The sequence below is a fragment of the Cyprinodon variegatus genome, unplaced genomic scaffold (genome assembly GCF_000732505.1).
Source record: "Cyprinodon variegatus isolate N-32 unplaced genomic scaffold, C_variegatus-1.0 Scaffold1434, whole genome shotgun sequence".
Taxonomy (NCBI): Eukaryota; Metazoa; Chordata; class Actinopteri; order Cyprinodontiformes; family Cyprinodontidae; genus Cyprinodon; species Cyprinodon variegatus.
The window spans coordinates 74,461-86,531 of NW_015151887.1; the positions used below are offsets into that span (position 1 = coordinate 74,461).

The 12,071-nt window shown below is 38.5% G+C and overlaps 3 protein-coding genes across 5 annotated transcripts in view; 1 reads left to right on the forward strand and 2 right to left on the reverse strand.

Moving 5' to 3' along the window:
* LOC107103370 (dnaJ homolog subfamily C member 5-like) overlaps nt 1–667 on the reverse strand; it is an 18,173-nt gene extending 17,506 nt beyond the window's left edge. The window contains exon 1 of the mRNA XM_015403046.1: nt 492–667. The gene's annotated coding sequence lies outside the window, so the exon portion shown is untranslated. The remainder of the gene's footprint in view (nt 1–491) is intronic.
* A 74-nt stretch (nt 668–741) lies between these two features.
* On the forward strand, nt 742–9,832 carry LOC107103369 (proteasomal ubiquitin receptor ADRM1-like). Of its 3 annotated transcripts, none has more exons than XM_015403043.1 (10): nt 742–869; nt 4,901–5,128; nt 6,123–6,239; nt 6,459–6,669; nt 7,359–7,440; nt 7,547–7,695; nt 7,861–7,995; nt 8,239–8,396; nt 8,554–8,656; nt 9,449–9,832. In XM_015403043.1, the coding sequence occupies exons 2-10, from the start codon at nt 4,919–4,921 to the stop codon at nt 9,535–9,537; spliced, it is 1,254 nt and encodes a 417-aa protein (XP_015258529.1). In that variant the 5' UTR covers nt 742–869; nt 4,901–4,918; the 3' UTR covers nt 9,538–9,832. The 3 variants fall into 3 exon arrangements, with proteins under 3 accessions (XP_015258529.1, XP_015258531.1, XP_015258530.1); XM_015403045.1 differs by having other exon boundaries at nt 743–869; nt 7,362–7,440; XM_015403044.1 differs by having other exon boundaries at nt 799–869; nt 4,906–5,128.
* Nucleotides 9,833–9,927: 95 nt separating this feature from the next.
* Nucleotides 9,928–12,071, reverse strand: part of lama5 (laminin subunit alpha 5) — a gene marked incomplete at its 5' end in the record, with an annotated part of 70,020 nt that continues 67,876 nt past the window's right edge. Inside the window, one exon of the mRNA XM_015403039.1 lies at nt 9,928–10,850. Within this exon, the coding sequence (XP_015258525.1) occupies nt 10,702–10,850 (149 nt within the window). The remainder of the gene's footprint in view (nt 10,851–12,071) is intronic.

The window sequence follows — 12,071 nt, forward strand, 5'->3', positions numbered from 1 at the left end:
TTTTTTTTTTCCAGTGGCCTTAATCCTCCTTCGCACAGCTCTGTGAAAGTAAAGACCCTGATGTATTCTTCTCCTGACCATGCACCTGTCTCCTACAATTTAACACACACACGTCAGCTGCGACATCAAAAGCACACCGGCGTCAGTATGGAAATCCGGATTTATCTTGGTGATGTCTTCTAACAACTACAGTTTACGACATGGGTTTAATCCGTCACATCTGAACTAAAGCAGCAGCAATCGAATCTCTGCTTTCAAATAACTTAACTGAAAGATCGTAGAAGCACGTAGGATCGGGAATCAAACCGAGGTTAAAGCGGATAATCTCCGAGCATCACATCAAACGAAAGCAACGAGCATCCATGTTGGTTAGAGGGGTGTTTAGCTAGTTCATATCCTTGTCTACATTAAGCACTTTGCTCGCTAACTAATCCAAGGGCAGCAAAGCTGGCTAATGTTAGCCCACTCAGCTAACTATGCGCGTTTCTTACCTTTTATTTCTCCAACTGGGGTAATGTTTCTGTCGCTGTCTTTTCCCCTTCTATAGCCAACTTGAAGTGTTATAGTTCTTGCATCTCAGTTTTCCTTTTGCTTTCCGCCGCTAAAGCATTCAGGAACATGAAGCTGCAGAAAGTAGCGCCAAGCTAACGGCTACACCGGGTGGGAATGATCTGTCAGTCCAAGACAGCAATCCCTTGCAAACCTCCTCCCACTCTATGTCTGCGCGCTCACGATCTCACAGTAGGCGCGCGCACGAGCGAACAGGAAGTTTTACTCACTACGACGCTACGTCACTAGCGTAACGGTCGGACGCTGTGGAGAGAAAAGTTGTCGGTGTTTTTTGAAGATTAAGTCGAATACATTAAAACGTGAGTCTAAAACTTTTATCCCCTTTTTGTTTTAGAAAATATATCAATACAGTTGTTTTGTCACGTCAATTGATTTTATTTTAGTTTGTAAGACTTCGGCCTTCAGCGGTTGATCTATTTAGCCTTGTCATGGGCTAACGTTAGCATGGACCACAACCAAAACTCAACAAAGCTAATCATAGCTACGTAGCTAAACGGCTACGGTTTAAACAAATAAAATCCCTACGAAATGAAAGCGAAGTGTAAAAATTAAAATTTTACCTTTCAGGGTAGGGAAGAAGATAAAACTGGAAACGTGTCACCAGTAGCCTTGCAAAGCTTACTTTTACAGCTTGTTCTCCTTTGTTCCAGGTTGAGAAAGTTCCTGTTCGTTAATAAAAAGTAAAGTTGCCCCTTTTTTTGTTAAAAACAGTCGATAATATCGATGTAAAGTGCCAAAGCCCGTACGTTTTTTTTTTGTTTTGTTTTTTAATGAAATGATCCTGTCAAAGTCACCAGTCTTCCAGAACAGCAGAATCCAGCATGACTACATGTAGCTTCAAACTATTTGGTTGCACTTTAATAACTCTGCATATAAATAACATGGACATTTTTTTTTACTCTATATATTATTGGTTCATTTCAACTTGACGGGAACAACCCAAAACAAAGGGTATAATTTTGTGGTTTTAAATGTTATTATGTTTTTTAGGGTACCTATATAACCAGAAACCATAGGCAGTGCATAGATTAAAAAAAATATTACTAGTAAATTACTTTTTTCTTTTATTTTAACAGTATGAAGGGAAAAAAAAAACATTTGCAGGTTTGACAAATGTGTTTTTGGATTGATTCAATCTTTTCTTTAAGAGGACATATTTTGCAAAATCAATTATTTTAATCCTACAATACATTTGTCACTTTGGCATCTTTAGGGCGGCAGAAAAGTTGAAGTTAGTCTGCATATGCTGTGGAGATGTTTATAGATTTATATTCCCTTTGGTTCACACATTTCAACCCATTCCTTTTTTTAAATGTTATTTATCACAATTGCATTTTTTTAACAATAAGGTAAACAGGGCCATGGAAATCTGGCTAACTGATTTTTGCAAATCAGTTATATTTATTTCTTGTAGTTGGACGTATTAACACGCACAATGTGTTACTCTTCTGTATAATACCCCTTGATAACATAATTCATGTACGTGGTTAATTTTTTTTTTTCCTTTTAAGTAGTTGCCATATCAGGATTATTACTTTTGGCTATTGCATAAAAAAGAAATGTATGTATATAATATATTGCAAATTTGTGACATCGGTTATAATGATCAATGTAACGAACACTGTCATGGGCCACTTATATCCGAAGCAAATCCTCAACAAAGGTTTTTAGGTCTGCACAATTGAGGGAATAAAAACGCTAGCTTGCGAATGCTTTGTTGCTGTGCAGCTACGGTAACCTTGATTAGCCAGCCAGACTGACTTACTGTACACAGGGTGTAGCTGGGCCCATAATGCAACAGCACTTTTCTGTAACCCTAACAGTCAAGATTGCAGCTGCAACAGAGCAAGGTTTTCATGATGCCCTTCATTGTGTTCCCAAAATAGCTGTTTATATGGTTAAAATGTAGACAACTGGCTGATGTATGAAAAAATGTTTTTGTGTCACATCTGTCATTGCCAAACGATTTAGCCAAAAATCAAGTTGCGATTAATTTTAACAAATATTAAGATTTTATTTCGACTTTCCTTTGCCCTAACCCCAAGCTTGTAGGTGTTTCACTTAAGGCTTTCAGTTTTTGAAAGCTTGCTTGCCCAAACCTACTTCAAGCGTTTGAAAGGGCTGGAGGGAGAAATGTTATATCTGACCTGTTAAATATAGTTCGATTTGAATTATTTTTTTTATCAAATTGCGATTACATTGCAAATGCAATGAATTGCCTGGCCCTAATATAGACTACTAGATCGCAACTGAATGATCTAATTGGGAAAAGGACATATTTTAAAGCATGATTTTTAAAGTAGCACAATTAGAATCACATTGAAATAGTCTTTTGAAACTTTGAAGTTGTTGAAATCTTTTGAAACTGTTACACATTTGAATTAAGTTTTATATGAGGTCAAATAAAAAATAAGCCAATGATATTTGGATGGCAAGTCATCCTTACTACCACATTCAATCCCCTAAAGCAAGTGAAATCTGCTATAATATAGGAAAATATTAAAGGAATAGTACACCCAAAACATGATTAGCCTTCATTTTCTACTCACCCCCATGCTGAACAACACCCTGGAGTACTTTTTTGATATCTCAAATGCATCTGGAGATCTGGGAGGCTTCTTGCTGTCTGCTGACATTCAAATAATGGAGGTCTATGGTGCCCGAGACAGAAAGGTCCATAAAAGTCCACAAAAAACGTGTCAATATTCCTCCATACTGCTCGTCCAATGTATTCCAAGTGTCCTGAGTGGGTAGCGTCCATAATTTACTCGAAACGAAGTCATTTAGAATGTTTTTAGAGCATAAACAGTAGTGTATAGGATTTCCTGAAAGCGCGCACATGCGCGTTCACGACGCTACGGAAGCCGGCAGACCAAACCAGATGAAAGTGCGCATTCAGCGTCTGCTCTGCCGATAATGCAAGCGTAGAAGAAGAAATGTGCTGTTTACCTGTGCAAAGAAAGAAACAACGAAAGAAAAATGTCTGAGGACTTCAGTGTTGAGGAAGAGCATGAGTTCTTTGCCGAGCTGAATGCGCTGGTTTGGTCTGCCGGCTTCCGTAGCGTCATGAACGCGCAGGTGCGCGCTTTCAGGAAATCCTATACACTACTGTTTATGCTCTAAAAACATTCTAAATGACTTCGTTTCGAGTAAATTCTGGATGCTACCCACTCAGGACACTTGGAATACATTGGACGAGCAGTATGGAGGAATATTGACACGTTTTTTGTGGACTTTTATGGACCTTTCTGCCTCGGGCACCATAGACCTCCATTATTTGAATGTCAGCAGACAGCAAGAAGCCTCCCAGATCTCCAGATGCATTTGAGATGTCAAAAAAGTACTCCAGGGTGTTGTTCAGCATGGCGGTGAGTAGAAAATGAAGGCTAATCATGTTTTGGGTGTACTATTCCTTTAAGGATGTCTGGATCTGATACTGATATGAGCAATTGTTTTGATATCACTCAGAAAAATACACCAGAATATATCACCCTGCATCTAAAATCTCCAATTATTATTAACATGCTGAATGAAACACTCTACTTCTGTTTAAAAGTTATGTAACTCATTGGACAATAATGATGTGTCCATTGTCTATCTGTTATTGTTGACTATTGTTTAAGTGATATCACTTCTAACTTTCCACAATACATAATAAGTGAAGATATGCATGTTTGATGCAATTATTATGTCAGGATAGTATCAGTATCAGTCAGTATTTAAAGATGCATTAGGGTATCGGAAATTCAATAGTTGTATTGTGACAAACCTAATATAAAAAAAGTAATATAGTGTCCCATTTCCCCCTGATGTCTGAATATTTTCTCATTAAGATAATAGAATACCACTGATATTTGGTCCGTGTGATGCTGATTGTGTTCGACTGTAATAGAAAGACAACCAATTCAATGAGACAGTCGGGAGGATAGCAGTTATCACTGCCTGAGTTATCCTGTTGTTTAAAGTTTATTAACTATTTATTCCTTGTTAATACGTCAATTAGGAAGCAAGTGTAGAAATAGGATTTCCTCTTTATGATAAAACTGATAATCAAAATAGTTTTGATCAGTAGTAAAATCCCCATCATCTAACATAGGCATGTTCATGTACTGCATTTATTTCACCCAAAGAGAACGAGGCTGAATCATCTTAATGAATGTTTATAGTGAGCTATTATTTTTTATTGTTTTGAGAATTTGATTAACTGTACAGTTGACAAATGACCCTGCCAGCTTAAAAAAAACCCAAAACAAAACAAAAAAACTCTTAAGATGGCTACTTATAAAAATTGGGTGACCTCATCAGAATGACATTATTTATTTTTCATCAGTTTAGGAGGATTCTAAAGATGTCTTCAGGGGCTCTGTTTCCGAGTTTGGTCAGCGGCTCGAGGGGAAGCTCCAGCAAATACCTGGTGGAGTTCCGTGCCGGAAAAATGACCTTGAAAGGGAACACAGTTACACCCGACAAACGCAAGGGTTTGGTTTACATCCAGCAGTCTGATGACTCCCTGATCCACTTCTGCTGGAAGGATAGAACCACAGGCAATGTTGATGATGTAAGTAAAGATTACTGTTTTTAAATTAGACTGTGATCACAAAAAATATATACAGGCAAATAGGGCAAGATGTTAAATGTATTGCTTTTTATGTGATCTAACTTTTGATGTTAATCTTAAACAGTGAACCACAAGCAAATATCATTTTCTCTACCTCTGCTCATTTTTATAATTACCCCTTATAAAGCATTGTTGCTAGCAATGCAATATTTTTCTAAATTATACCAAAAATATCTTCTCATCTTGTTGATACTGGAGATTTTCTGATATTTTCCGCACTCTTAGTGCAGACATCCTGACTTTTCATGATTACGTTTTCTTGTCCCTATAAATGTTGGCAAACGTTATTTCTAATACAACCTTAACTTTGATCCATTTTGTTTTTGGTAGAAGACAAATATCCATGTAAAGCCTCTTACCCACTAAAATTGGAAGGTTAACATGGGTTTTTCAAACACGGGTCGACCTGCTAACTATCAGCATTTGGCTCCCTTCCCATTGACAAAAAAAAATGCAGGCTCTGACCCGCCGCAGGCGAGCTGCGTGGCCTCTTTCCCCCCCCACTGCTGCGAATCTGGTGACGCCATCATGCTGGGTTAGCGTTGATGATGTCACCAGTGCAACCAACTGAAATCAGAAATTTTAACAACAGAGAGCAACATGGAAGTCACTCTGCGTGTAGGAAGTGTTTCCTATTGTTTCGATCTTTTGTCCCTTCAATTCTCTCACCAGTGCTGCGCAATATTCATCCAATGTAATTAGCAAGTCAACCCCAGTCAGATTTTTTCACTGTATGCTGCCCTTATAGCTAACATCTAGATATCAACTATATTTAAATATTCACTTGATACTTACATATTTACTACTATATTTATATATCCACTCTATCTTCTGACCTAAGCTAAATATGAGGTTAATTAGTCAAATAATTTGTGAGGTTTTCTTCACCATAAGTAAATTGGAAGTTAAAAGTGAATGTCCTGTCTTCTTCTAGGACCTGATCATCTTTCCGGATGACTGTGAGTTTAAGCGGGTGAACCAGTGCACCACGGGACGTGTCTATGTGTTGAAGTTCAAGGCCGGATCCAAAAGACTCTTCTTCTGGATGCAGGTTAGACAATGATGCTGATCAACTGACTAGAAAACTAAGATCCGATCCGCGGAAGAACCAGTTGTACTTTTTTCATTTTTAGTTATTTGTGTCTGTAAAGAGATCTACCACTTTTTTTAGCATGATTTTTTTGTCATGAGGCCGAGCCAGTTACTGAGGCATGGGTCACTTTTAAGAAATTCTGTTTTGTGAGATTAACTTTTAAAATGGTCAATTTAGGAGCCTAAAACGGACAAAGATGAGGAGTTCTGCCGTAAAGTGAACGAGTATCTGAACAACCCCCCAATTCCTGGAGCGTCTGGCAGTGGTGGTGGCAGCGGCCATGAGCTGTCCGCACTGGGCGGAGAGGGAGGCCTCCAGAACCTGCTGGGAAATATGAGCCACAACCAGTTGATGCAGCTGATCGGTCCAACAGGCCTTGGTGGACTGGGTGAGTAACTCTTCATATATTCTTCCAAATATGAAAAATCTAATTTGCTTAAGACTAGATTAGGTTTTATTGTTAGCTTTTTTTTTCCCATTAAATTAAAGTTTATGCAAATATTAAAAACCAGGATCAGTTTGGCTTTCCAAAAGAAAAAAAAAAAAATGTGTTTTTTTTTCAGATACATTGTCCAAAGAGACTTTGTGATTTGAATCTGGGTTAATAAACCCAGGCACAGACGTCAGGCAGGCAGAACTTGCATGCATGACTCGAAAGTAGGAACGTCCCGATCCAATATCATATTGGATAACGTTTCGATATTTACCAAAAAATAAAAATCGGGTTTCGTCAACTGGCATCTAAAATCTTATCTTATTGTTGGTTATTTAACTTATTTTGTAAGTTACTGGACCCAATGTCCACAGGTGGGGGTTGTATTCAGCCCAATAACATGCAGAATGCTTGGCATTTGCCAGAGAACATCAGGATTCGCAAATTAGCCACTGGCGCCCTGTGGTCTTCACAGATGAAAGCAGGATCATCTTTCTACAGAACAAAGTATTCTATTTGAAAGTTTCGTGTTTTTTGAGTGTTCCCTTTTTTTTAGCGGTATTTTGTCAGCCTCAGGGTAAAGTTGAGCTGCTTTTTTTGATCAGTTTAGGCAGTTTTTATAGATCTGTTTTTGTTTGTCTAAGGAGGCCTGGGAGCGTTAGCAGGACCAGGGCTTGCAAACCTTCTGGGCAGTGGGGGTCCACCCACTAGCAGCTCCTCATCCAGGTAAGATTCTCCAAACTTAAAGACTTGTGTAATCTGAAGCAGATATCAGGTTTTATGCTGCTTCAACTCTATCCTCTGGTTCCTTCCACCTCTCTGCTAATTTCAGTTCTCGGAGCCAAGCTGCAGCAGCAGCAGCCTCCTCTTCATCAGCTGCAGCCCCGAGACTCAGTTCTACCCAAACTCCAAGCACCCCGACACCTCCTGCTGCGACCGCTCCCTCCACTACTGCTGCCCCCGCTACCCCCTCCACACCAGGTATAATGCTCCCAGACATCCTATTGGATCTGCTAATGGCTTCATGTTTTCTAATGAACCTGAATCCAACCTTTACACTAAAGAAAGACTGAATATCTCATCTCATGCCTGTTGAGTTTCTGTGTTGCCATTTAATCACGAGTTCCCCCTCTTTCTCATTTGCAGCTCCAGCTCAGACACCTGTGGCTCCAGCCTCTGTGGGAAGCCCTCCCCCTCATCAGCACATCCAGCTCAGTGACCTTCAGAGCATCCTGGCCAACATGAATGTTCCAGCAGCTGCTGCTGCTCAGGGTCCTGCAGGTCAGTAGCTAATTTCCTACTTCATGGTTCATTCTGTGGATGAGAGAAGAAGCTGGAAGTTTCTGTCTAGTGTGAAGAGAAAGCATTCAAGACTGACTGATGTTTGGAGCAATTGTTGCAATATTAACATCCTGACATTATTTCTTATTATTCCGCCCTTAATGACAAAGTTATAGAAAAGAGGCTCCAGCTGTGACTCACCACAGCATAGAAGCTAAAGGGTTTTGTTGTTTTTTTTTTTAGTGGACCTAGCAAGTGTTTGCACCCCAGAGATGATGGCTCCCATCCTGACCAACGCTGAAGTCCAGCAGAGGCTCCTCCCCTTCCTTCCCAGTGGAGAAAGCTTACCACAGAGTGCTGAGGAGATCCAGAACACTCTTAACTCACCTCAATTCCAGCAGGTAGAACAAGATCAAAACACAGACCTTTAGAAACGTCTTTATGTTCTTTAAACTTTTACATTTTTACATTTTCCACTTTTCTTTGAAGCAGTTTAAGGCTAAAACAGGTATTTGAAATGAGTCGACTAACTGTCACCTCTTTCTTTCTTTCTTGTAGTCCATGAGTATGTTCAGCAGTGCCTTGGCTTCCGGACAGCTCGGCCCACTCATGAGTCAGTTTGGTCTGTCAGCTGAAGCTGTGGATGCCGCCAACAGGGGAGGTAGGACAAACACACACCTTACATCCTTACATTTTTTTTTCCTACTTGCTTTGATTCTGTTTTATCTTCCTGTATTTTAATCATGTAAAGCACTTTGCATTGTCTTTGTACTGAATTGTGCTATACAAATAAATTAGCCTTGCCTTGCCATTGAGTCATCTATCTTGGACTCTGTCCATAGAGCTATCTGTCAGTGAAGAAAAATGAGAATCACTGGGAGGGCTGCTAAATAAACGCTAGGTAGCTAGAAATATTTGCTTACCTGCCTTCACTCACATGAACTAAAGTCAAATCCCATTCAATTATTAGGCGGGGTGAACGACAGCCATTGGCAGTATCTACTAAAGAGTAGCAACTCAGTGGCAAAGTCATTCTGTGTATATGAATCAATTTCCTGAGGAAAGCGTGTCTGCAGGAAGCTTTTTACCATCTGCCAGCCTGAGGTGCTCTGAACTAAAGTTTATTAAGCCCAAAGAACAGAAATAAAATGCAGACTCCCAATGCTACTCTTAGAAGCCACCACAAGATCAAGGACTGAATTTTCTCAGTAAATCTCCAATAATTTTCAGATAATGTCAGTTTGTTGCACTTTTACATAAAATCACTCAGGGTAGCCCCCTTTTTTCACTACTTTTTTTTTTTTTTTTCTTTACTACGGGCATCGCTGCGTCATCATTTATCAGATTATCCTTTTTGAACAGGATGGCTTTTTATTAACGCATGAATCCACGTCTTCAAAACTGCTATTTTTCTTTTCCTTTGGTCTTAACACATTTTCTCTCCCTTCCTCAGATGTAGAAGCGTTTGCCAGAGCCATGCAGGGCAGCAAAGGAGACTCCAAAGAGAAGAAAGAGGACGACGAAGACATGAGTCTGGATTAGAGACGAGCCAGCCAAGTCCCACACTCTTCTGTGCTTCCGTTTACCTCTCTTTATATCAGCATTGTCTTCAACCATTTTCTACACCAAAGGCAATGTTTCTACTCAGGAGAAATGAAATATTAGCTAGGGTTTACTTTGACCACCTAGTAGACTTTTCTGTGTTTGAATTTCTCCTCTGTTCCATTTCTTTTAAACTGTTCTGGGACTAAGCCTTGTTTTCTTTTTGTTCTTAAAGTAAAGACTGTCTGTGTGATGTCAGTTTTTTGGGGACTAACTAATAAAAATAAAGGATAAAAACACTCAAGTGTACATTTGATATGAAAACAGAATTTATTTAAACAGGGCTGGGAGTGAGTGGGTTGGCAGCTTATTCTTTGAGACATTTTTAAAAATATGAACATGCTTACTTTTTTTGTTTGTTACAAAAAATAAAGACATTTGTAAGAAAAAAACAAAACAAAAATGAACAGGATTAGTGTAGATCATAAGGAAAAGTTGGTTAAAGAGGGAACAGGTGGTGTCCATGCAGAACTGAGGTTATTTATGGTCAAACTTAGTAGGTTGCAATTTAATAACTAATTTACTGCAAAATTTGTGGTATTTCAAGAATTTGAAATATGTTAACCTATCAGAAACAAATATGGATTTAGCCCATATGTGGCTAAAAAGAAATAGGATCTGCTCATGACATTTCAGGACGTTTTCCATTAGGTTTACTGAAAGCTAACAATAGAAGGCTTTTAAAGGTCAATTTAAAGAAAACACTTGTTTTTTTTTGTTTTTTAACGCATGCTTTACCTCCATTTCCATCAATAAAACCAACTTATGAGGCCTGATCCTGTTCTAGGTATAAAGTATCACAGTGTGCACACATGGATTAACTCGTAGGCATGTCAGTTTCATCAATATACAGCAGAATCAGGAACATAGTTTGGGAAAAAGTTTAGCTTTTTTTGTTTTACATGTTTAATTTTAAAGTTAATCAGTGCATAGCTATGTGAAACCAATTATTACTGATGTAGCACAAAAAGTGATGTGAAAATATATAAAATATGCTTTTTTTCTCCCCCAAAAAATAAAATAAATATTACTATATCTTAAATTAGCTACAGTATCATGACACCCACCACCGATTGTTTACTGTCGGGGAATGTGAGGATATGCCTACATGTGAGGACAGCCTTGAGTTCCGACGGCTCCGTGCACAGAGAGCGGTTTGGACAACATCACAGGTCTACGGTTGATGCTAACATGGCGGAAGCAGCCTTGGAAAGCGGGGGAACCTTCAAGGTGGTTGGACGCTTTGATCTCACCTGGTGAACAGAGAATAAAATATATAGCAATTTGGAAAAAACTGACATTTTCAGAAAAATCTTGCTTTGTTTTATAAATCCTGAATTTAAAAAACCAGGGAAAGACTGCCTGAAAGGGAAGATAAAATGACTCCAGTATCATTCCCTTACTGTTCTATATCCTAGGGGTGATTTTTGCAGAGCGAGAACCAGAAACTTGGGATCCTGGCAGCAACATTGAAAGCTCTGTCAGCTCAAGCATTCAGCCTGGTATTAGAAATGGAAATTATCCCAACCTGCTTAAAGTTTTAACTTCCAGGTTCCAACAGGAAGCTGAAGAGATTTAACGCTGGCATGGTTACAAGGTGCACACTCTAGAAGGCAGACACCACTGTGATAGAGTTGCTCAGTATAGAAAAAAAAAAGTTTAAAATTGGAATGACATTGCTGAAAATTAAAACATGATGGTGCCTAATGAGTCAGAATTTTTTTGTATCCCAAAATATCCAGACAGTACATCAGCTGTGGACATTAAGGGCCATTTAGAGTCAACTCCATTGGCCAAATATATTGATATTGGAGTAAATTATTAACTTATGAAATATGGTAGTGTTCTACCAAATACTACATCCAAGCACTTTACATTTTACATAAAACAATGCAATAACAATTGTGATTTGATATATTGCTGTAAAAAAAAATGCAGATGCAACGTTATTAAGCCACAAGTAGTTCACTGAGTCTTTAGTCAAGACTCCAGGATACTGATAGTGCAGCCATTGACTGTGATATACTGTAGGCTGATTATCAATGAGCGCTGGGAATTTAATGACAAGAAGATTATGGGTCTGAGTACACAGCCTTAAGGTACTCCGTAATACTTTGCAGCTATAGAAAAGAGAATTTGGCTGCTTAAATCTTGTCAAGTTAATTTGTTTTTAACCACAAATCCTCGCATGAGTAAAACAACGGTCAAAAATGTAAATAACAGATAAAGAAATTAATATTTTTAAAGTATTCTACAACCAAACTAGCCTTTCATAAAAGCATAAAAGTGCTATTTTTTTTACTTCTTTAAAACTCATTTTATAGATCTTAGCCACTACTTTGCTGGACAGGAAAAAATTGAAATCTAGATAAGTCATTTTTTTCTAAAAAAATATGTGCATTTGTTCTTGTATTGAGGAAGTAAGAGACATTTTGCCAATGGAACAAGATAATTTACATTTAAAATAAGAAAAC

Bases quoted from the DNA above. Each gene is read 5' to 3' on its own strand.
- LOC107103369 (XM_015403043.1), top strand. From the start codon at position 4,919: ATGTCTTCAGGGGCTCTGTTTCCGAGTTTGGTCAGCGGCTCGAGGGGA. The intron at 5,129-6,122 runs GTAAGTAAAGAT...GTCTTCTTCTAG, and splicing joins CCACAGGCAATGTTGATGAT to GACCTGATCATCTTTCCGGA. The intron at 8,657-9,448 runs GTAGGACAAACA...TCCCTTCCTCAG, and splicing joins GGATGCCGCCAACAGGGGAG to ATGTAGAAGCGTTTGCCAGA.